The sequence below is a fragment of the Miniopterus schreibersii genome, assembly GCF_964146895.1.
Source record: "Miniopterus schreibersii genome assembly, chromosome: 11".
Taxonomy (NCBI): domain Eukaryota; kingdom Metazoa; phylum Chordata; class Mammalia; order Chiroptera; family Miniopteridae; genus Miniopterus; species Miniopterus schreibersii.
Window position 1 is genome coordinate 52133844 of NC_138111.1, and position 25666 is coordinate 52159509.

Consider the following 25666-nt stretch of genomic DNA (forward strand, 5'->3'; position numbering starts at 1 on the left):
GGTACTGATCATATCACCTTATTGAGAGCTATGACACAGAAATGAAGAAATGGGGTTACAAAACTTCCCCCTTGTGTGACCATTAATACTCAACAATTTAAACTACACTGCATTTTGCATGCAGGCAGGACAGGGGGGAAAATGTATAAATACTAAAAAGAAGAAACAATAATATAAGTAGTGGCAGACCTGAGTTTGTAATTGGGGATCCCTGACCTATTAATCTACATTAATACCGTGTTCTGCAAGGGAGGGAGGTAGAGTCAAGGGCAATTCCATCTTATCCTCAATCTCTCGGAGCACCATCAGAAGCTCATAAGCCAGCCAAGGCAGCGAAATGAGTGAGTCCTGAAGAAACAAATATCCTAAGCCAAAAGTAAAGAGATGCTTCTCTGACCTCTATAAAAATTTCTAACTAGAAAAGGACTCCTTTCTCCAAATCAGAAGTCTGAAGAGGCTCTTGATATCACAGCCTTTGCCATTTTGAACCACAGGCCAATGTCCCACATGCCAGCGCACAGGTTATCATGCGAGGGGCTGTGGGGGAGAGAATCTGCTCTCCAGAAACCCAAACCCGGCTGTGAGGATCAGGTGCCTGTACCAGACACCAGCCTGCAATCCCTCGGGCATCACTGTTAACCCCACCTGGGCTGGCCTTTGCCAAGTAAGGAGACAGGTGGGGAGCAGGCTCCTGGAAGGCTTCTGTTCATTAGTCTCCCCGCTCGAAAAGCTCAACCCAGAGCAGGCGCACAGTAGACAAGGAAATACTGAACGGCTTCAGAAAGGACAACTGCGGAGGCCAGCTCTCCGTTTAAAAGAAGAGCAGGTTGATAGTTACACTTAAACAAGAAATACCTCCACCACCACCCTCAGAAAATCAAATATCAAATAAGAAATCATCTTTAATGAAGTAACATCTCTCCATTTTTTCATATGCAGAGGGTTCTCTAAATAAAGCTTACTATGCAAGGTGGCGACCATGGCTGACGATACTGTGTGATATATTTGAAAGCTACTGAGAGTAGATCTTAAAAGTTCTCACCACAAAAAAAAAAAGGAAAACCACTAAATATGTAAGGTGATGGATATGTTAACCCCACCATGCTAATCACCCTGGAATAATACCTATCTCAAATCATGATGCTGTACACCTCTAACTTATACAGTGCTACTTGTTAATTCTCTCAAAAAAGGCGGGAAATGTTTTTTAATTAAAAAATGCTAAAATCTCCCTAGCCAGTTGGTAGGAGTACCAACCTGTACACTGAAAGGTCGCAGGTTCAATTCCCAGTCAGGGCGTGTACCTAGGTTGCAGGTTCAATTGCCAGACAGGAGGCAGCTGATGAATGTCTCTCTCTCTCCCCCGCCCTTCCCCATCCCTTCCCGTCTCTCTAAAAATCAATGAAAATGTCCTCGGGTGAGGATTATTTTTTTTTTTTATATTAAAATCTATTTTCCATTTAGATGAAAATCCAATAGAATACCTCCACTAGTAATGCAGGAAATCCATGGAGTTCTAGGATATTATTCTAAAAAACTGGAAGTGAGGAAGGAAAAAAGAGAGGGAGGAACAGAGGGAGGGAGGGGAGGAGGGAACTTTGTCTATGAAGTCCAGACAAAAGGTAAAACTTGTTTTCATTTTATAAAGAGGAAAGAGCAGCACGAAGATTTACTGATTGCCTATCGGGTGCCAGGGGATTTACAAAAGCTATCTCAGTTGCTCCTCCCAATTTACAGCAAGTAAGTCCAGTTGCAGGGAACTACCTGCCCAATATCACACAACTGGTAAGTGAAGGAATCAGAATTCAATCTCAGGTTTCCTTAACTCCAACCTAGTTCTTAAGTGTTAACAGAACTTGGAACTGAGGCAGCTGGGCAGGAGTGGAAAGGGCGTGGGAGGGGAGTGGGAAGCTCTTCCTCTCACATGACCCTGCAGCACTGCTGGAACAAGCCCTCTCCAGGAGAATGTACTTGGGTTTGACTTTGCTGTTCACTGTCTGGTTAGAACCCAGACACAATGAGGTTACATGTTAATGTGTAGATTTCCGAATGGTATAAAAACCTCAAAGGTTGTAGTTATATTGCCCTGTTGGACACTACCCAGGTTTTATGTATAGCCTATAAATACCCAGTTCCTCAAATACCCTTTGAATCAGTTTACCACCAGTTTCCACCTAAATTAAACGCTGGCATGTTCATTTTATATCTTCATGAGAGTCATATTTCTAATTTCTAATAGCAACAACATACTGTCTCCCTGGGTACCTGCAAATACATTTTCCCAGATCCCTGGGGAACTGATGTGGGCCTGCCTGAGGGATGAAGACCAGAAGTCGAAGAGGCCGTCCACTCATACCTCATGTACCATGTACCCAGGGACCAACGGCCTCCTCTCCCTCTGACTCTCGGTCCTGACACCCGGCTCAAATTCCATCCCTTCCTGCTGCTGCCCGAGGGAGCTCCTTTGCTCTGTGGGTTCCCATCAGGACCCCTAGGTTTGGCACTTGATCTGCAGTGGGCTGCTAGTCCACAGCCTCCCACCCAGCACTATGTATGCCCTCATATATTCATCACACAGCCAAACTGGCATTTTCTACCTCTGATCTCTGCTTCTCCATGCTCACCATCAACTTCCCAGTACTTCTCAGGTTGATTTTCTTTCCATTACAGTGATTACCATAAACTGGTTTCCCTTAAACCTTCCAGTACCGGGCAGGCACACCATGTGGACTCAGTTGAAATGCATACAGTCAGAGAAGCATCCTGAGTCCTTCCAGTTTGAGGAAAATAAGACAGGAAAGCTCATGCTGCTGACCAATAGGGTTTGCTCATAGGAAAGCCTCAGTGATTAGCTCTTCCCTTGAAGGCAGCTGCCGTTGCCTCCCCCATTCCCATGGGGGAGCCAAAGGACCTGGAGAAGCCACTCCCCTGGGACCGGTACAGCAAATGTTTAATTCACCACACCTGGTTCCTGATCACACAGTGCCTCACAACCGTAACGATTTTTTCAAGAGCTTATCTTGACTTCCTGGGTAGAGTCAAGGGCTATTATACTCCTTTTGAATCCACTTTATAACCCAGCACAGTGCTTTACACGTCATAGACTCTTAGCAAATAACTGTCGGCTGGCTGGTTGACTGAGTACCCTTGTCTTGTGGTGGATGCTCATTACCTTGAGCAGTTTCATTTTGCAATTTAGCAAATGGATTAACCCTGTTAGTTGAAAGATTCCCTGGAGGACTTTCTGGATTCAATGCTAGCCCTCCGGGGCTTGCTCCCTGCTGAGTAGGGAGCCTACCCCAGATGGATAGAGGACCTTGGTTGTAAAAATGGATATAGAAGTGAGGAAAAGGGCCCAGCTGGCGTGGTTCAGCAGTTGAGCTTCCGCCTATGATCCAGGAGATCGAGGTTAGATTTCCCAGCTCGATCCCCAGCAGGGAGCATGCAGGAGGCAGCCGATCAATTACCCTCATCATTGATGTTTATCTCTCCCTCTCCCTTCCTTTCTATGAAATCAATAAAAATATATTTTTTAAAAAAAAAGAAGTGAGGAAAGGGGATGGGAGTGCTGTATCAACTATTAATGCTTTTCTGAACAATTTTCATGTTAATTGGTTAACTTGGTTATATTCTGAGTATAAAAATGTATAAAAGTGTATTGAAATGACAACAGGTTCTTAATAAGTGTTTAATTAACTTAAGAATCTTAAATAATGAAGATACTAATGATAAAAATGTTTACATTATTTTTATCCTGAAGGGGAAGAGACCAAGAATAAAGATGACAGCCACCAGGATGAAAAGTACAGCACTGGGAATATAGTCAGTAATATCATAATAACTATGTATAGTGCCAGGTGGGTACTGGAAATATTGGGGAACACTTTGTAAAGTATATGATTGGCTAACCCCTATGCTGTACACCAGCAACAAAACAAAATAATATGGAATGTAAACTGTAATAAAAAATAAAATTAAAAATAACTAAAACACAAAAAGTAACACAAATGACAAAGATGCTATTAACAGTAATAATTTAGAGAGTCTCCATTAATTTCCAAAAAGACCAAATAGATTTACAAACCTTTCAAGCCTCCTCATCTGAATTTTAATTCACTTTGTGGCATGAAAAGGAATATGATAAATATTACTCCAAGAAGAAAGAGGAAGTCAGAAGGAACACAATAAAAATTAAAACTAGGTCCCACAAATCCAAAATGCTGACTCACTTCTCTAGGGCCTCTCCCTGTCTCCCCTTACCTCCTCCTGCTCTGCCTCTTTCTCCATTTGTCCCTCTGTCATATGGACGACTTCATGGGGTCTGTGAGGTGACGTTACCATGTTCTCATCTAACTGTTGTTCTTTAGAAAGGAATGACAAAGTATGACAGGACTCTGTAGACACCTTCGGCCTCAGTGAGAACCAGCCCCACATGGCCCCAGACCCTCCTCGCTGGAGCTTCCACCCAACATTCCGTTCTATTGACCAGCGATGCCGTGTGTTGGTTCCGTGGGCTCAAAGAATCCTAAAACTGCTGAGAACTCTGACAAACCACAGGTTCTACGCGGGGCTCCAGGGTACATGTGGACCCGTTCCAGGAAGATGAGACATGAAGACAGTGCCCCAGCCTCCCCCAGGACTAGGGCAGGGATTCAGAGCTATGGATACTGAGGTCCTAAGACTGAAAATGCTACTCTGCATGGCCCTCACGTCTGGTGAATCAAGATATTCAAAATGGGAAACCAGGCTGACATCAGTTGTTATACTTCATCATCACCGTAGTGACACACCAGGAAGATTCCTCAAATATTGGTTGTAAATCTTTTCATACATAAAAGGAAAGGGCACACTACTAGTTAAAGGAATCATATGAAAAACACGAAAACTTAAATGACATCATTCCCCACTGTAACGTCAATAAAGTATTGATTTTTCTAAACCAGGACTATTAATTTACAATACATCTTTACTATGTGTCCATGAAATGACTTTTAATTTTTTTTTAATATATCTTAATTGATTTCAGAGAGAGGAAAGGAGAGGGAGAGGGCGAGATGAAAACATCAATGATGAGAGTCATTGATCGGCTGCCTCCTGCACGCCCCCAACTGGGAATCAAGTCTGCAACCCGGGCATGTGCCCTGACCAGGAATCGAACCCTGATTGCCTGGATCCTAGGTAGACACTCAACTGCTGAGCCACGCCCAGCAGAGCCATGAAATGACATTTAGAAGAAAGACTGGGTAAAGAACTTTTCTAAAAAGGTATATTTGTGCCCTGGCTGGTATGGCTCAGTTGGTTGAGAGTCATCCCATGCAGCAAAAGGTCCCACGTTCGATTCCCAGTCAGGGCACATGCCCAGGTTGTGGGCTCAAGAGGCATGCGGAAGGCAGCCGATTGACGTTTCTCTCTCTCCCTCTCTCTTCCTCTCTAAAATCAATAAAAACATAGAAATAAATCTACATAAATAGATTTGCCCTAAACTGATCTGTCAGGAATAATTTTTCATTCTGCTCATATCTGCCATCCATTTCTCTGCCATCCAACCTATTTGTCAAGCTCAAAAAAATAGCCCATGGCCTGCTGGAGCATTTAAACTCCCCAACTAGATCCTAGGGCTCCACGCACAGTTGCATTTTATATATAATGCTACTTTTTTTTTTTAATTTCACGTTGTGTGATGAAGTGTCAATGCCCTGAGTCCCCCTGAATACAAATGTAAACCTCAGCCTCAGCATCCTCATTACTCGGTCTGCAGAGTGCAAACACAACTCATACCTCCCCCCAAATTAACATCAATGTGCATTCCCTGTGAAACCTTAACTGACCCACAGAGCTATTAATCAAAGGGGGAAAGCAACTGGGGTCCACACACTAGAGATTACTCATACTCTAAGTCCCCATATGGGCCTAAATTCTCCAGTAAAGCACACAGAAAAAAGAACATGACACAGAGTTCATCTTCTGAACCTGCCCAGAAGATTTGTAAATTCTGATTTTTTTTTTATATACTTAGTAAATAACTGGAGTTATTCAAATATTATTCAAATATAGAGTTTTTTAATTTTTAAAACTACAAACCATAAAATCACCTGCCAGAAGAAAAATTTATGCCTTAGAAATTTTTAAACATTCATCACGTGAGATTGAAAATAATTGGACAGATTCTCCAAGTATCACTTTAATATAGTTCTCTAGTTGCTCCTGTCTAGGGAAGTGCTCTAATATTACCTCATAAATTCTGTCTTTTTTCTCAAAGCTTCATATTTAGCAAAAATCACAGATCTGATAGTGAAAATTAGGTATACAGAGGAACAGTCATTTCACTACATAGGATTACTTTGAGCAAATAAATTGAGCACATTTTTACTAAGCAACTATCATGTGTTGTTGAGTTAGGCTTTAACCAATGATTCACTCAAACATTACAGTAATAATGTAGTACATTTCCAACATAGTACAGTGAGAAACATATTTAGGCCTGAAAGTTTTATTTAGACCTGTCTGGGTCTGAATCTCAGGTCTACCCCTGATTCTGGGTGGGACTCGCCCTTTCCACCCTCCACTTCCTGATGTGTAGAATGGGGATTTCAACCACCTCCTGGACTTCTGTAAGGATGCTAGTGAGATAATGCATAGTACAGGTCTGACTCAAAACAGGCTCAATACCATTCCATAGGATACTCAGATGTGGGATGGATCAGTGGACTCATGGAGCCAGGATGCCCTACTCTATTTCCTCAACAACTCTTTTTCACACCAAAGATTCTGCACCTCCTTTTGCAAGAGAGAAAAGAGGCCAAATGTGGGAATGTTTATAGCAAATAGGTACTCGAAAATGTTAGCTGCCTTTACTTCTCCTATCTTAAAATGCTTTGACCTCTTATTGTTTAATGCCCAGACCCTTCTTACTCAGTGGGTTACCCAACATGATAAACATAACTTATGGGCACAGAGCCCAGGTCCTCAGCTCAGTGGGGAGCAGAGTGACCTCAACCAACACAATGTGACCTTGGCCAGTACACCCAACAGCTAGGGGCTCCAGACTCCTTATGAGTAAAGCAGACAGGTTGACATAGACACCATCCCTTATTCAAAATCCTAAATTCTCTGAATTAAACAGAAATCCTCCCCAGTGAGGAAGCTGTTTGTCCATCACCCTCAGAAAAAGCTGGCATTCAGAGGGACTGCATCTAAAAGGACTGCTGAACTTCTCAGATTTTGAGCCGTATCAGTGGTACTAACTTGATCCTTGATAGTTAACTAGTGTGTTAAGTACCAAGCAAAGCAGTTCACAAAATGACTCTTTGGAATTTGCAACAACTTCTAGCCAAGCACAGAGGAACCATGAGAATTAAAAAGGAACCAGCAGATGTCACTCTCACAAAAAACAATAACTAAATTAGACAGCTTGGCTTTAGTTTCCACAAATACATAGATTTGTGTGTTAATAAAAACGAAATGTTTAGCTATACGAAGGAGGAAAATATTTCCTTTCATGCATTTTGTTACAAATACGGAGTTAAGTTTCGGTTTAGGCAGGGGTTAAGTTCTGAGGTCAGTACTTACAAGGAAAATATATAGTCAAAATTAACATTGAACAAATACTTTAAATTGTCATTATAATAGAGTACAAGTGGTTTTGGATATAACCTCATAGAGGAATGGGTACGTACAAACAAAATCTGTACAGTGATGTACGGTGTGTAATAAAGAGTACATATGCAAAACAAGATTTTTACAATTGTGTACTGTTGGATTTGTTTAACATAAATGAGCAAGTTATTTTACTCTCGTGTACACATTCCTCTGCTACTGTTTTTATGGTTGAGAAATTAACCTTGGCAATCACTTAATATGACAAGCACTTCTGTCCTCTAGTGCCAGCCCTCCCTAATCTGTAGTCCACAGAGGAATATTTAAGGCATACCATTTCTGCAGAAGAATAATTTTACACAAAACAAACAGAACCACGAGACTGTTTTAAACTGGGTAATTTTGAAAGCATCACTACTAAAGTTATTTTAAAATTAAAATGAATAGAGCTCATAGCTTCTACCTATGAGTAAATAACCATAAATTCCATTTATTAACACCCAGGCACTATGTTGGACACTTAGATGCTTATTTCTAACTCACAATCAATCATAAAAAGTGAGCATTTCACCTCTTTTATTACTATTACTACTACTGTGTTCTGATAATAATAATAACAATAATAACAACAGGTAACACATCTGAGTGCCAAAAACCGCTCTAAATCCTTACATTCATTAACTCATTTAATGTGTATCATGACCCTAGGAGATAAGACTACTATCATGTCCAAATAAGAAAACTAAGACTGCCCAGCCAGGCGTGGCTCGGTGGTTGAGCATCAGCCTAAGATCCAGGAGATCGGGGTTCGATTCCTGGTCAGGGCACATGCCCGGGGTGTGGGCTAGGCAGCCGATCAATGACTCTCTCACCATTGATGTTTCTATCTCTCTCTCCCCCCCTACTTTCCTCTTTCTGAAATAAATAAAGATATGCTTTAAAAAAAAAAAAAGAAAACTAAGACTAATAAAGATTTAATTAATTTATCCACCATCCCATAGATGAATCTCAGTCTCAGTTTTTCTATCTGTGCAAATGGAATAATATCACTTAGTTTGTCTCATTGTTATGAAGTTTAAATGAGATAATGTATTCAGTGCCCCAGCATAGTGTTGACACAACTAATAAGCGATTTATTTTGTTATCATTAAAGCGGCTCTATAGCTAAAAGGCTCCAGAGCAGCCTAAGGATGAGCAAAAAGAAACCTCTTGCATCACCTCGTTCGACCCTCAAATTTTCGGGCCCAGAAAAGCAGAAAAACCAGACCAGTGACACCACAGCTGACCTCAGGACCAGCTGCATTGAATTATGACCCCCCTGCCCTGGCACCGACCAATCAATCAGTGGAGACTCAGGCCCTGAATGGATGCACCTGGAAAGATGCTGAATATTCTACTGAGATCTTCCCCTGGGACCTCCCCTAAAATCTCCACCCTTAAAACCCTTAGGACCCAGAGCTCCCTCCAGGGAGTCTGGGAGCAGGCCGGAGACTTTCCCTACCCACCCCCTAGCCCCAGGCCCTTCACCTTCCTCACTTCTAAGCTCCAAGGGCCCTTCCTTTGCCTCTATACCTTGTATCCTAAGCCCATTTCTTCTATGAAATTACTTCTCCTACCTCTATGATTTTCTAAATAAATGTTCTCTTATAGTTTGAGTCTTGGATCTGAATTCTTTCCTAGCCAGAACTCAAGTGCCGAGGTTGCAGAACCCAGGTCCAGTCTGACCCCACTGGTCTAACACCCGGTGCTGTTGTTGCCGGCTGCCAACAGATCCATCTATTACAGTACATACTGTACTGGGTAAAAAAAGGAGAAACTACACAAATTATTTTCAATAGGGAAGTGGTCCAATAAATTATTGTACAACTGTATGAGCCCAATTCTCTTTGGTCATTATAAAAAGAATAAAGCAAGTAATGGAAACATCTATAAAATATGTTAAATGAAAAAACTAGTCCTGGGAAAGCTATATGGTCTAAGAATCCATTTATATTAATAAAAACTCAGTGATTTCTTCTGAGGAGGGAGAGGGAGGAAATAGTAAAGGAAAAGATCATGTTTGGCTTGTGAATGATTTAAATCTTTTATCACAATAATGCTTTTATGTATTATTTGTTTAACAAATTTGTAAAACAAAGAATGAACAATCTGAACAATATAAAAAGCTTAATGCATCACTTGAGAAATGCAGATCCAACAAGCCTCAAGCACAGTAAGGAAGGTGACATTTCGGCTAAATTTATTTTATAACCCAAACCCTTCCATGCCTGGTATAAGTGAAGAGCACTTTCAGTCTCTAGAAGTAAAACTTTTTTAAAAAATCTTTTAAAAATCTTTTTATTTAGAAATAATTTCAAATTGACAGAAACGTTACCAGAATAAGAACAGTACAAGGAACACCTATGTGTCATGTATGCAGATTCATCTGCTATGAACATTTTGGCTTATTTGCTTTATAACCTGCTCTTTCCTCTCCCTTCCCACCCGCCTTTCCCTTTTCTAGCTAGTTAGCTAGATATTTTTTTTCTAAACCACTGCAGAGTAAATTACATACATTGTGACCCTTTATCTCTAAATAGTTCAGCGTATATTTCCTACAAATAAGGACATTCTCTCATATAACCACTTCAGTAAATTTAAACTACCGTCCATTTTCCAATTTTGTCTATTAACCCAACAATTTTCCCTTATAGCATTTTCCCCCTACAGCAGAGGACCAGGAGTCTCGGGTCAAGTACTCTATTTAGCTGTCACGGCTCCTGGCCTCCTTTAATACAAAACATTTTCACAGCCTTTGTCTTTTATGACACTGGAATATTTTGAGAATACAGCCCTCTTCTCATTTTCTTAAAAACAGAACCTTCCTTATTTAAAGTTTCTCTGTTGTTTCCCGGTGATTAGATTCAGGTTAGACTACTACAGAAGGGACACTGTGTCCTTGTCAGGTCATTTATATCTGGAGGCAGAGAGGTTCAGCTGCCCCCACTGGTGACGTTAATTTCGATTACCTGGTCAAAGTATTGTCCAATTTCTCCACTTCATAGTTACTCCAGCACTCCCTCCACCTTCACCAGTTGGCCTTGGGCATTCTACTAAAGTAAAAACCCTCCAGTCCCCCCTTTTATCTATCTAGTTATCATCAACATGGATTTCAAGGATTCCTACAGTTTTAAATGGTCTATAATACATTACTGTCAGTTATTTTCATGCTCAAATTGTCACAGATTTGGCGTAGGCAACTTTTAAATTTCTCACTATTTACCCCTCTGAGCAAATTCTAATAATAGAACTTGCTTCTTATGAGAACTGTTTGCCAAGGAATCTTACAAGGTTAAGGCATATCTAAACTTTAGCAGTAAGACTCAATTATTTTTCTGATTCCCCTAATGCAAACTGAGAAATGTAGCCACTGACTTACCTACCTGACCCACCAGTGTGCATTACAGAATGGACTTTATTAAAACGAGAATATAGAGGAAAAAAGAACTGCCAACATTAAGAAGAAGAGAAACAGCTAGCACAACAAAACGAGCGAATTATAATAGAGTTCTGCAAGATCACAACAGAAATTTGAGGAACTTCAGCATAATTCACAAAGACTGGAACTCCTGTGAGGCTAACAGATTTGTGGCTGTAGAGGAAGTGAGCTGACTCTGGGCGAGGGTTAGGTTACACCCTTTCGGATATACCTTGTGCAAGATCCAAAAGGCTGAGGTCATTCTCCTGCCCCTGTCTGACTTTTCTTGCTGTCAAGCAAGGCTGAGGAAACTCGGGGTTGTTTCCAGAGAGGTGCCCCAGCATCCACTCTCCAGCTTCCTGCATACAGAAGACAGTGGCGGCAGCAGCTTCTCAATTCCAGCTTCCCCGCCCCTGAATCCCAGTTACTGCCAACACAGCTCTAGAGACACCAGCCGCGGAGTACAACCAGCACCTCCCCTAGTGGCCAGCTCTGGGTGGGACTGAGAGTCATTCCCGGAGGCCCAGCCAAGAAGCACTCCTTCGGTCCCTCCATGAAATTTGTAAACACCTATTTCCCTTAAACTCTTCTGATTTAAACTACCTACAGAGGTTTGTTTTAGCTTCCCGCCCTGAAACCGGAGGGAGTGAGACAGATGACAGAGAAGAAAATAAACAAAGGAGATAATATAGAGTGTGATCACATCTAAGAGGAAATAAACGGGACAGAGAAAAGAGAGAGGCTGCTTTGATGATGGAACCTGAGCACTGCAGCGCTCGGAACCTGATCTTGAAGGTGAGGGCGGAAAGTTGAGAAGGAGCCAGTCATGTGAAGGGCTGGGGAAGTGCACCAGGCTGGGAAGTAGCCATGCAGGAGCGCTGTGTGGGAGGGAACGGGGCAGGTTTAAAAAACCTGCCTGCAGCTAGGGTGGCTACAGCGGGGGGGAGGGGTACACTGGAGGAGGAAGGCAAAAGCCAGACAGTGTAGCCCACAAGAAGTAGTGTGGGTTTTATTCTGAATGTTACAGAAAGCCACTAACCAGTTTGCAGCAGGAAGTCCCCTGTACGAATGTTCGTACACGGGCACTTGGATAGAGTGAAGGGTGGATTGCAGAAGGGAGAGGGGAGCCACGAGACCAGTTAGGGTGCTCTCCCAGGGCTCCCCAGAGAAGCGACAGCGTGGACTGGGGAGCTGGCGGTGGCGATGAGCTGAAGGGACTGGTTTGCAGTAAGGAGCCATGTTCTGCAGGACGATTAGACAGACTAGCTGATGACAGAGAGGTGGAGCAAAAGGAGGGTCAATTGAGTGGAACAGAAAGGGAAAATCAAAAATGAAGAGGGGAGGGGAGGGCTTTAGTGGTTGAGCAATGCTGTTCAAATTGTTCCTCCAAATCCTCGTGTTTGCTTCTGAAATAATTACAGGAAGGACAATTGTCTCCAAATTGCCACAGTTGAAATGTAATGCCTTTCAGTCTTGAACAAAGGGATAGGAATTCACTTAAGCATGTCACATGTCCCTCAGCAGGAGCCTAATCTGCTGACAAGTGACACTTCCTTCCCCAGACAGCAAAATTCTGACTTGGACAGGGCTTGTATACATCAAAAAGGGATCTTATAAAATGTAACTTCCTCCACCACAAAGTACAAAAGGGGAATAAAAGCAGGTAAGTCTCAAGAAGAAAAAAGGAGTCTTTCTAAGCTACCAGCTTTACTTTTTAAATTTCAAATATATTTAGCAATAGGATTAGACTTGTGGAGCCTCACATCCTAGTAAAGTCATCCCTACTACTGTATTTATAAAATCAGAGTAGGTTTGCTTTATGTCTGATGAAAAAGAACTCCATAAACCTCAATTTTTCTGTTTTGAAAAGTTGGAAGACCAAATGTTATTATTACTAAATAAGCAACTTGTTAGAACTGTGACTACTTCAGCTTCTAAAAGCATTGCACATGAGTAAATTATAATCGTCCTCGCTTTGTGAATGCTCCCCAGCTAGACTGCGCATTATCTCACTTAGCCCTACTCCAGGAGTCAGGAAGCTAGGGCTCCAAGTGCTCCAGCCTTGGTCACCTGTCTTGAGCCAGTGCTCCAAAAGGACACCTGCCATGGTTTGTATTTTAAAGTAAAAACAAAAAGAATACCTTCCCTCCCCAAACTAGATCTTAAATTAATATCAGCAAATGAATGTTCAATATCAAGTTGTTCAATATGGCAAGTTGCAGTATTTGATACAATCTTACCATGACTCTTTCCTGGTCTGTAAAATTCTAGCCATCTGAGTGTACTGCTAAAAAGCAAAATCTATACATTTTGTCAAATTAATGGTTGCAAATAAGCATTTACAGTATGGCAGGCACCAGGTGAGGTGTAAGGGCTACACATAGGGACTCTATGAGGTGGGCATCAGAATCCCCATTTGACTGATGAGAGACTGAAGTTCACAGAGAAACTAAACAACTTGTCCAAGGTAACACAGCAAGTAGCCGAACTCAACCCATGTCTCCTAACCTGCAAGCCCACCCATGTTCTTTCTTCTCTCCCACATGCCGTCCTAGGCACAGACAGAACAGATCTGAAATTCAGGGATGCCTGACAAGAGGCTGATTTTGCTGAACTCTGTCCTACTTGGGACTTTAGTTATAGTGACAGTCCTCTTTATTCAACTGTGGCTTTTTTGTGGTTTTTTGTTTTCGCTGTATGTTTGTTTTAATATATCTTTATTGATTTCAGAGAGAAGAAGGGAGAGGGAGAGAGAGAGAAACAACAATGATGAGAGTCATTGGTCGTCTGCCTCCTGCATGCCCCCTACTGGGGATCGAGCCCGAAACCCCAGCATGTGTCCTGACCAGGAATTGGACCTTGATCTCCTAGATCATAGGTCCATGCTCAACTGCTGAGCCACGCCGGCCAGTCTATTCAACTGTTAATGGCTTAGAAATGCAATTGCCTGTTCATCTTTCTAGCAAGACACTAAACATGTCAAATAAATAGCAACTGCCTGGGGGAATGAACTAGAAAGTCAGGGAAAACCATCATCTATACACTCTACACATCTGCTTTATTGCAATAGGACAAAATATTCGTTTAGACAAGGGTAATTCACGCAGCCCTCAGGCTTCTTGTCTGATGATGTCACAGTGTTAGAGCCCAGTCAAGCACTGACCCAAATACACCCTGCGCTCCAGTCTTGTTTTTTGATACCTAACAATTTTGCTCTACCCCCATCATATATAATGGCTGCTTGTTTTTATTTCTGCCTGGGAAACTCTATGTTATCCTGGTGATTTTTAATTTTTTGAATAATTTAAGTGTGAAAGTATATTGAGATGAGAGCAAACGGGCCCATGGAATCTTAATGGGGTGATGGAAATGCTCCTAAATTGATTGCAGTAACTGCTGCACAACTCTGTAAATTTACTAAACATACATTTAAAAGGAGTGGATTTATGGCATGTAGATTATACTTCAATACAGCCTTCTTTTAAGTACACTGAGATAACGCTAATAGATTAATGGAGGTAAATTCTCCTTCACACCTTAGAAAGCACTGAAGGGGCTTTCTTTGCTGCTTTCTATGCTGGTTTCTTTTGAACACCAGGGCGCCTACATCCTGTCCCTGTTGGGTGGCATAGCACATATGCCAAAAGGAAAATATTTATCCTTCCAGGGAGCTGAGAATGTTAAGTAGTTGTTGAGCACCTGCAAGGGAGGGGAGGAGGGGAGAAGTGTCTGGGAAAGCTGGAGGAGGAGCAGTACCTAAGGGAGGTTGTAAATGCTAAAGGGAATTGGCCAAGTGAAGGAACAGCATATGAAAAAGCTGGGAAGTGAGAAAGGACTGAGCTTTAGAGATGTGAGGTGTAGATGGGGATCTACAAGCTCTTCAGCATGGTTGCTGTTAAAGGTCAGGTTAGGAATGAAAACTCCTGGGAGCCACCCCAGACCCACTGAATAGGAATGGCTCGTGGTGGGACCTAGGAACATACATTTTAACAAGTCACCCATCCCCCTAACCAGGTGCTCTATGCTCACCAACATGTGAGAACTACTGAGCTGAATCCTAAACAAGGCCTTGTGTGCCATGCTAAGGTGTCTGCATAGTACCTCAAAGGCTGTGAACAGATTTTAAGCAGCAAGGTGAGAATGGACTTGGACTTTAGAAAGAGCAGTCTGGCATAGCACATTGCTTTGGGGCAGAACAAGAATCCCAGAGCTCCCCCAGGGCCAGGGCCCAGAAAGGCAAATACATTGTCATCTCCTTTACCTTTTAACCTCACACTATGTAACCAAACACAAACATACCTTTTACAGGCCCAAGTCTCAACTAACATCTACGTGCCACGTGAAAAACTATAAGAACCATTGACATTCACTAATATTAACAAAGGGACACTTCCACACATCAAAACATTTGGAGATGCCTGAGGTTACTACACATACTATTTATGTGTTGGTGGGCAAAAGCCATTTTCAAAATATTACTGCCACTGTCACTTCCCTTGCTGACAAATACTAACACTGTTCTGCTTGAACAGATGACCCTCTGAGCCCATGTTTACCACTCTGTTTTGTGGTAAGTGATTTCCCCTCTCCCCTCAGGGAGGGAAAGGTGTAAGAACTGTACATTTGCAGAACTGACCCAGCTGGAGGCCTGGGATTAGCCCAAGAGGTATCTTCATCTATCCTACCAGATCCAGGGGAGATGTGCAGGACCCTAGATGGGCCAACCTGTATACAATGCCAGTTCCTTATAGGGTTGGGAAAACGGTGTCAAATATCCACATCCTACATCCTTAATAATAGTGCTAAGAGCCAACATTTGCACCCCACACGCTAAACACGTTATGGGGCTTTAATCTTCACCATAACCCTCAGAAGAAGGCTCTATTACCTCCAATTACGGATGAAGAAACTGAAACTTAGAGCGATTCATTTACCTAAGGTTCTGCATGGAGGACCTGGGACATCATGTGACTCCATAACTTGTATGATACCACTTCATGGAATGTGCCAAATGGATTTACACTTTCTCCTAGTTTTTGATGCCTATATGAGCATTAAGGAAATAAGCAAATCTAATTCATAAGGCTTACAACACATTATAAACAAACTTACATATAGCCCGAGAAATCACCTAGTACAGGGGTCTGCAAACTTTTTCTATACAGGACCTATAACTGTTTAGGCCATGTAGACCATACGATCTGTGTCCCAACTACTCAACGCTGCCATTGTAGTGTGTAAGCATTCATAAGCAACACCTGAATGAATGGGAACATGGCTGTGTTCCAATAAAACTTTATTTACAAAACCAGGCAGGAGGTAGGCAGGCTATATTTGGCCTTCCTGTGAAGTAGCTGTCCCCTAACCTAGTGGAAAGGGCACTGTGTGCAGAGTTAGAGCACTTGGCTGCTAACCCTGATTCTGTGCCTAGGGAAGCTGAGTGACCTTGGGCCAGTCACTTCCTGGCTGTTTCTAGGACGTATACTTCTGCAGAATTTTCTTCTCAACTGACTGCAAAAATAAGGTGAAACTATATTTGAATGCACTAAAACATTTGTGGCACATTCTTCATCAAACCCATAAGTAATGAACAGTAACAGCAATACCTAAAGATAAAGCATAAGGGAAAAGAGAACTGGCCTTTAGGAGTACTTCTACGTCCAGGTGCTTTGTGAAATAATCTTATTTCATCCAAATCATCAACTTGTGGGGTAGGTATGTTCCAGCTTTATAAACGAAGAGCATCAGCTAGTTAAACAGCATGCCAAAGGTCACACAGCAAGTGAGAAGCCAGGACCTGAACCAAGCTGGCCGCTCCTCAGAAGCTCAGTACCACTCTGTGCTGGGGCTGTTCCTGACCAACAGATACCCTCGGTGGATGATTCTGACAGATGATGACATATGAGCGCTTCTGGGACAAGGTTCTGGAGTCAGGCCTCATTCCCTCATTCTCTCTTCAGGCTCTCTCACTGTGCCGTCTGTTTTGCCTGCCTCCTCTCAAAAAGATCATACCCCACTTGGCCTGAAAAACTATGTGAGAATCTGAGGTTTGTATCCTTTAGTTCTTAGGGAAAGAATTGTGACTCATGAGGAGAAAAGACCAGGAACCCCAGGGCCCTAGGAGAAAATGGTAAGAAAGCAGGAAAGAAAAGAAGGACTGAGAGCACCTCAGAGAACCCCGACTGGTCCGCTGACCACACCAGAGTGGGGGTCAGGGCGGTCCTGTGTCTCAGAACCCAGCCGAAGGTAAGTCTATGTGATGAAACGCAGGCCTATGGAGTTACGCAAACGTGCCTCGCTCGTCTGTCTCCTTAACCACCACCCTGCAGTTTAGTTAGCAGTTTAAAACTGCACTTTGGAAATGGGGTTAGGAAAGGAGAAAGCGAAACCAAGAAATGTTATCATCATTGCTTCTTTTACTCAATGAGAGAGAAAGAGAGAGAGAGAAACATTCCACAAATATGGGAAAATACATGGGTCTTTCCACTGTCAAAACGAAAAAAGAAAAAAAACAAAAACACCCAAATTTCTTAGCTGAGGGTCCAAGGTCTACCTAAATCTGCTGGGACAGGCACAGCCCTGCTCTGCCACCTCAACCACCTAGCTCTCGCACACGCCACTCCAGCACAACGGCCGCCATCTGCTTCGTCCGTGCCTGAACATGTTTCCTCTGCCTCCAGGAATGAAGGTGTGACCTGCTCCACCACTGCCTGCTGAAATCCCACCCGTCAAAGTCCAGGCCAAATATCACCTTCTAGATCACAGATGTCAAAGGTGAGGAGAACTTCAGAAGCAGATCATTAATGTCAACTCCTTCACGTTTCCTACAAGGAAACCAGGCCCACAAGGATTAAGTCACACAGCTGGGCAGAAAAGACTTGGTCTGCAAACCAAGTCAACTGGCCTGGGTAGAGGCATGCCCTCACCATGTGTCAGTGGCAGCCCTGTGAAAGCTCTCTTCTAGGAGCACCAGGCCTGCTCACACTCTCTGGACTCCCCCTACACTTCAGGACAGAGTTGTTTGTTCGTGCCCACATTCCTGAATGTCTGCTCCAGTGAGGTCAAAACCATACCTTGCCTATCGCATTACCCCAGTGCTTAGCTTCCCTTGCATAGAGTGGGCCTTCAGTGGGCTGTTAACAGTCATTGGACAAACAAAACAAAATACCAGAAAAGCATGTGCCTCTCCACCTCTTGTATAGTCTCCCTCCAGTCAGACTAATGCACTCCAGGGAGAGCCACCTACCTAGAGGGCTGATCTCTCCATACCTCTCCTCAGCTTGAAACCCTAGACACACACCATGATATCCACAATTTGGTATGAAAGTCGTGGAATGGCCCTTTCTGCCCTTCCAGTATTTTTGTCCCTGCCACCCAGAGCACCACAAGCTCTCCCTCACTTCCATACCTTATGCCTGCTAGCTCCTTCCCAGAGACAAACTTCAAGAGTTTCCTCATGCCCAACTCTCTGCTAAGCCAAATTTATCCTGCAGAATCCAGCATTCCTAAAAAATGGCCTCTTCCAGGAAGCCATCCCTAACTAATCCCCTCCAGGTGAGGTACCCTCCTCTGTGCTCCAAAGCACCCTGGCATCCCTCCTCCATGGTTCCCAGCATGGAGTATTACATTTATTTGTCTATACACCTGACCGCATCCCCAACAAGACCATCACTTAGGATGAGAACCATGTTTGCCTCTCCAAGACCTAGGACAGACTCCAACACATTAAACTCAGTAACTCTTCTCAGTTACTAGTCACAGTGAGATCCAACAAATATATATGTAATATATATCATTTTACTAAAATATTTAATATGTAGGCCTTCTGTATATATGAGCAATACATTCAAGGGGCTATGTCCCCAGATCTCAGCAGAAAAGTATTTACTACACACACCAACAGTCTTGAAATAAATTGCTTAAGATGCATAATGGCATGATAAACTGCCAGGCATTCAACACTTCAGGAGTCCCTTTGAAGAGGTGTGGTGACTTAACCAATTCAGCCAACTAGCCGGAGTGGCTGAGTACATGGCCAACTTCCACTCAGCATAGGAGAGGAAGAAGAGAGCACTGGGACCAACAAAGGCTTGCAAAGGAAAACTCTCCCCAGGAAGCCTCACAAGTACCCAAAGAGTCCCCAGGTACTCAACCTCTGTGAAGTGAGCACACAGTGGCTTCAGGAGACCCACCTGAGATGGCGACTGGGGCACCTGAGACTGGGGACTGAGGAACTGTCAACAGATGGCTACATGGAAACCATGAGCCTCACAGAATTCACAGTATCAGATTCACATTCTGGATTAGTAACAGCACCCAAGGGCAAGGAACTAAGATGAGAAGGTAAACAGCTAACTCAAGGAAGAACTGATACCTGCACAGAGAAGTATACCTGCACAACTGGACTTGAAAGGAAGGAAGGGGGTATCCAGGTATGGGGGAAGGAAAGGAGAAAATGAGGGCAACTTTCACTGAGAAAGAAGCATTCCAAGAATATATGGGATTTCAAGAGATACAAGATTAAACATGTCATGTTTGTTAACCTGAGCAGGAGTTGAGGCTGATGGTAAGCTGATGCTATTTTTTCCTCCCACTAACCTGCACAACCAATTACGAACACTGTTTTTAATTTCATCCACTCATAAAAAATGGCCACGCTCCCACAAGAAGTCACAGTGAGCCAGAAGGGTGAGTTTATTCTGCATGAGGTCTGTCCATCCTCTACAACCACCTAAAAGGGGGTGGGTTAAACCATACTCTTCTTCTGCGGTAACAGCACCACCACCCAGCCACATAGGAATCCATAATTGTCACTGAACAGCTCCTCCCTCCTTCCCTCCCTCCCCATACCACTGACCCTCAAACAGCACACCAGCTCCCCTTCCCATGGCTGCGTACCCTGCTGAACCCAGATGCACTCTCATTCCCTCCTATCTCAACTTCCACCCAGGCCTGAGCCTTGTCCCACCTGCTCCTCCCAGCATAATCTTGCTTACCCTCCAAGCCCCAGTTCAAAGATCATCTCTTTAAAGTCCTTGCCAGCCCCTAAACTAGGGTGGTCAACCATCGCTTTCTGCACCTGCTGTCCCAGGGCAACTACTGAAAGCACCCCATTTACTCTCATGGTGTCCTACGATGACAATAAATTATATGGCCCTCCTACCTAAAACCTAACCTGGACCAAAGACAGAACTAAGAGAGTTCCTCCAGGGCAATAACACTGTCTTACCTTAGTGAGTACTCCCAGCATCTAAAGGCTATTAGCACCTAAGAAGTGCTCAAGGAACACTGGTGACTGGTGGAATGGAAGAATGAAGCTGATTCTAAGAAAAATGTAGCAATCAATTTGACCTAAACTTCATCTAAAATTCCAAAGAAAAACGTTTCTAAATCAGAATTAGACCTAAAAAATCCTGGGCCAAAAAAGCAGGCCATGGAAACATCCGTCACATAAGCTATTTCCTTCCCTAACCCAGGATTTCTCAACTTTGTTTCATTATTGCCCCCTAAGAAGCCTTTTTAGACATTTCTGCTTAACTATACCCCCCATGAAATTTTAATAGCACAGAGATATATCTGTGCATTATCATAAAATGAGCAAGTATAGTTTACTTTTTGTTCAATAATGGGTTCAGAATGACTAAATAAAAAACTTAAGCCTGGCCGGGCGTGGCTCAGCAGTTGAGCATCGACCTAGGATCCAGGAGATTGAGGTCCAACTCCCAATCAGGGCACATGATCAGGTTGTGGGCTCAATCTCCAGTCAGGAGAATATAGGAGGCAGCCGATCAATGACAACTCTCTCATCATTTATGTTTCTATCTCTCTCTCCCACTCTCCCTTCCTCTCTCTGAAATCAATAAAGATATATTTTTTAAAAAAACAAACAAGTTAAATTAAAATTTTAAAGCTGTTAACATTTAACTTTATAACTGTATTTGCTGAGTAACCATTAATGGAATTTTAATATAAAATATAATGTATCAATATGCAAATTATCAATTTCTACCTAATAGAAATATAACCAATTTTTTAAAAATATATCTTTATTGATTTCAGAGAGAGGAAGGGAGAAGGAGAGAGAGAGACAGAAACATCAATGATGAGAGAGTCACTGATGGGCTGCCTCCTGCATGCCCCCCACTGGGGATCGAGCCCACAACCTGGGCATGTGCCCTGACCGGGAACTGAGCCGAAATTTCCTGGATCCTAGGTTGATGCTCAACCTGAGCCATGCCCTGCCAGGCCCAAATTTTTTTAAGACACTCAAAACTGTTGTCTTTCCAGCAAAGGTAAAACAATTGAAAAATTATCTTCTTAAAAGTTATTTTTAGTGAAATTAACTCATTTCATATGAGAAAATAATTTTTAATTTAACTAGCTGCTAGATATTCATATAGATATTGTTGATATGTCTTTTAGAGAATACTCTTTTTAGTACTTAACATAATTATCGGTGGACTGGATAATTTTAATAGGATTAAATAATAAAATAAAAACAAGTTATTTTTATTTAATTCTCAAATCCCAAATCACACAAAAGCTCAGAGGGCCAAACACAGCAACAAGGGCAGCCAACAGCAGCCCATAAGAATGAGGAGTTCAACCCTGGCCAGTGTGACTCAGTGGTTAGAGCATCAGCCCACTTGCTAGAAGATCTCTGGTTTGATTGCTGGTCAAGGGCACATACCTGGGTTGCAGATTAGATCCCTGGCCCCATTCGGGCGCATATGGGAGGCAACCAATCAGTGTATCTCACATTGATGTTTCTTTCTCTCTCTCTTCCTCCTGCCCTTCCACTCTCTCTAAAAAATCAATGGAGCCTGGCCAGCGTGGCTCAGCGGTTGAGCATCAACCTAGGATCCAGGAGATCATGGTTTGATTCTGGTCAGGGCACATGCCCGGGTTGCGGGCTTGATCCCCAGTAGAAGGCGTGCAGGAGGCAGCCGATCAATGACTCTGTCATCACTGATGTTCCTCTCTCTCTCTCTCCCTCTTCTTCCTGTCTGAAATCAATAAAAATATATTTTTTTAAAATAAAATAAAAATCAATGGAAAAAATACCCTTGGGTAAGGATTAACAGAAAAGTAAACAAAAGAATGAGGCGTTCGCCAAGAGAGAGCTGACTTCAAGATCAAGCAACTGCTGGTCCTCCAGTCACAGCCATCTGTTTGCCATAGGTTTGTAGTATTGACCTTGCATAATTTCTGAATACCTTTCATGAACTTCATGTCAATGCTGCTTGTGCAATTCCCAAGAAAACCCAATGTGAAGAAATTACATTTTGTTAACCAAGCTTTGAAGGACCACACATCACAGAAATAATTTTTGCCACCCTTGAGGTGGCAAGTCCTCACCTCTGTATTCTCACATTTATCCTCCTAGAAAAGGAAACATCAATTTACCTAGGAAAACACCGCAGCTCACAGCTACCATGAGAGCTCTTCTACCACCATCATCTCTTCAGTCACTTTGAAAGAAAAGGGATCCCCATAATATTAACCCTTCTGCCAAAAAGGAGCCCCCCACCCCTCCGCAAGCACAGACTTTTAGAGCTGGAAGAACACTTAGGGCTCATCCAGCCCCTCCTTCTCCATATGAGGGAACATAAGGGAGCCCTAAGAAGAGGCTGAGAGGCCTGCTCAATCAGTCACCAGCTATGGACAAGGCCCTTGTCTGTCTAGTTCACTACCGTATTTACAGGCTAGTCGGATGTTTGCACACATAATGAATGAAGGGCTACAGAGCAAATGAGCGACAGAGCTGAGAGCCCAGTTCACCTAATTCCTAGGCTATTACTTTTCCGACTGCACCACTTTGCACTACTTTTCCAAACACACCCTTTTACTTCCCACACCCTTTTACTATCAAAGAGTGGCCACAAAGACTATTAAGTGTATATCTGTTCGAAAAACTTCCCAGCTGAAATAAGCCATTTTAGTTCACACAACCAGTCAAGTTGAAGAGCAGGGTCTTGTTCATTCCTGTGTAGAGCACTTCAGCCCACTGTAAGTTAGGGACTTTCTACAAATAAGGATACCCCAGTCTACAACACACTACTTCTAACTTGCTTACCTTGCCTTGAGTTCTTTTCTAGAGATGTGTACACAAGTCACATTTCCCTGCCCAGACTGAGAACCCTACAGAGCCAAAACTGCCGTCTTCTCTTTCTAAGGCACCTACCAAGTTTGAGCACAGAGCAAATGTTCAATAAATGTTTGTGAAACTTACACCAATGGAAAGGGTGCACCATTAGGGACAAAAGTGGATTTGGCATGTACAAAAAATTCCATTTGTACTTTGCTCATCTCCTAGGACCAGTATAGAACGAGTATGTAATAGGTGCCTAATAGTTATTAAACTTAAAAAGTGAATGAAAGAAATGGCAAAAACTGAGAAATTATTAAGCAACATCTTTTTTGCATTCATTCATTCATGCAACGAATATATTCATCAAGTATCAGTGTCCCAGGATCTTTGCTGTTCTGAAACCTAACTTGCCCCCACAGAGCTAGAGCCCTTATCCCTAGCTAATGCATCTCAATACCTCAGTTCATCTTGCAAGCAATGGGCATGGCTAGGGTGGCCAGATGTCGCAACATGACCGGGAGTATACCAATTTACACCTATTGTTCAAATGTTAATTATTAATAGCATTCCCTTTCTCTCTCAACAATATCTTGGTCTAGACAACTATACAACCCTAAGTGCAGCAAAGTTTTTTTCAGTGAGCAGACTCACTGAAAGAGCGAGCCTCGGAAAATTTTAGGGATTCAAAATTTTCACTCCACATTTACTAGCTACTCCCTGACTTGGTTCCTCATTTGTAATATGGGCATAACACTGATTACACTAAATGGCTACAGAGAGAAGCAGCTGGGGACAAGGCTGGAACATCAGACTGAGATGACACTGTACAGAGCCTTGCATGCCAGGTGCATGGATACTTAATTCAGTACACAACAGGGAACCATAACAACTTTTGAGGAATGGAGTGACTGTAGGGTCAAAGCACCCTGAAAGTGTTACTACCTTAATTACAGACAAGAACTGAAGAATGAAAAATTGCTGGTTCGGTGACCTACCAAAAGGACAGCCTAAAGCTATAGATAAAGAAAGGTTGTCACAGATGAAATTGGCAACAAATGTAATTATTTCATCATTTGCTTTTACGGGTAGTTTGGAATTCTCAACACTAAACAGATGCAGGTGAGCACAAGCTCTAGTTCATTGGTCTGTGATCTTGGTGCCCTCATCACAAAGGACAGGCTGTGAGGAAGGTTCTGGATCACCCCCGCTGGCCCTCTCGTCTGCAGATCGCGTAAAGAAGCTGCAGCTCGGTTTTTGTTTTGTTTTTATTTTAAGGGCTCTATTTAAAACATAGTGTTGACCGTCAGGAGTTTCCCGGCACTCAAGACTTGGATGGTAATCTTAACCCGCCTCCTCCAGATCTTCCACTATTGCATCATTTGAAACTAAGCCTCCTCAGGCAGCGACTCGTAAAATTCACGCCAGGTAAAATGGCAGCGGCGGCAGCTGCGGGTGCTGCGCGGCCGCCGGCCTCAACTTCAAGCTCAAGAGCCAGCGTCTCCCGGAGCCGCCGAGCGCCCAAAGGCAGAGTCTGCAAAGTCAACAGGTCCGGCGCGCGCTCGCCGAGGGCGTCCGGAGCCGCGCGCGCCCGCGCACGGGAGGAAGCGGTTAATTACTTAAATGCAGTGGACGTGGCACGCGGCCAGTCAGTCCTCCTAGCGCCTTCCCTCGGTCTACACCACCGGCACCGGGGGCCCGCCCGGGAGAGGCCGGGGCCCGCGGACAGAGGAGGGAGCGCCCCTCCTGCGCTGCCGCTCCGGCCCCCGCGCGCTCCGGCCCCCCGGCGGCTCCGGGTCTGCCCACCCGAGCGGACACCCCTGGGGGCTCCCTTCTTCCTCCCGCGCTCCCCCTCCTCTCATCGACCGTAACCCTTTCGACTCTGCCACCGGGCAACTTCCATAGAAGGTGAGGCTCCCATCCCAGCTCAAGACGACTGCACACACCTCCGCTGGCCAGTGTCGGGACTTCGGGGTCAGACCTCAAAACGCCCGGACAGGTTCGGAACAGCTCGGTGCTCCGGGTCCGGCGCTACCATGCCGTCGCACCCATCCACCCACCGGCCGGAATAGCGCCCTCCATCCCCGCAACCCCGCGGCGCCGGCGCCCCGAACCTCGGCACCCCTCCCGCCCCGAGCGCCGCGGGGACCCTCCTCACTCCCGCGGGGACAGACCTCCCAGGGACCCACCCGCAGCCCCGGCCGATTCCTCCGGGCGGGAAGCTGCCCGTCCCAAATAGGACCAAGGGGGCGGGACCTTGGCCATCCCCTCCTGGCTCCAGGGGCAGTGCCCACGCTCCCCACCGGCCGGTACCTCGTCCGCTTCCAGCTCGGCTCCGTTGCCTACGAGCGCCATATTCCCCCTCGGCCTTTCGCCGCCCAAAACCAAGCAGGGAGCTCAGAGCCGACTCGGTTTCTCCGCTCCGGGCTCAGCCCAGCGCCGGTGTGGGAGGAAGGGGGCGGTCCCCGCCCTCCCGCCGGATCCCGGGCGGGGCCAGAGCGCCGCTAAGCCAGCGCTCTCCCCGC

The 25666-nt window shown here is 44.0% G+C and overlaps 1 protein-coding gene across 2 annotated transcripts in view; it reads right to left on the minus strand.

Annotated features, from left to right (window-relative positions):
* The window catches only part of TTC39B (tetratricopeptide repeat domain 39B), a 110664-nt gene extending 84998 nt beyond the window's left edge, over nt 1-25666 (minus strand). For both annotated transcript variants that reach the window (XM_081150890.1, XM_081150892.1), the window contains exon 1: nt 25455-25666. In XM_081150890.1, coding sequence (XP_081007016.1) covers nt 25455-25496 — 42 coding nt within the window. In that variant the 5' untranslated portion in view covers nt 25497-25666. The remainder of the gene's footprint in view (nt 1-25454) is intronic.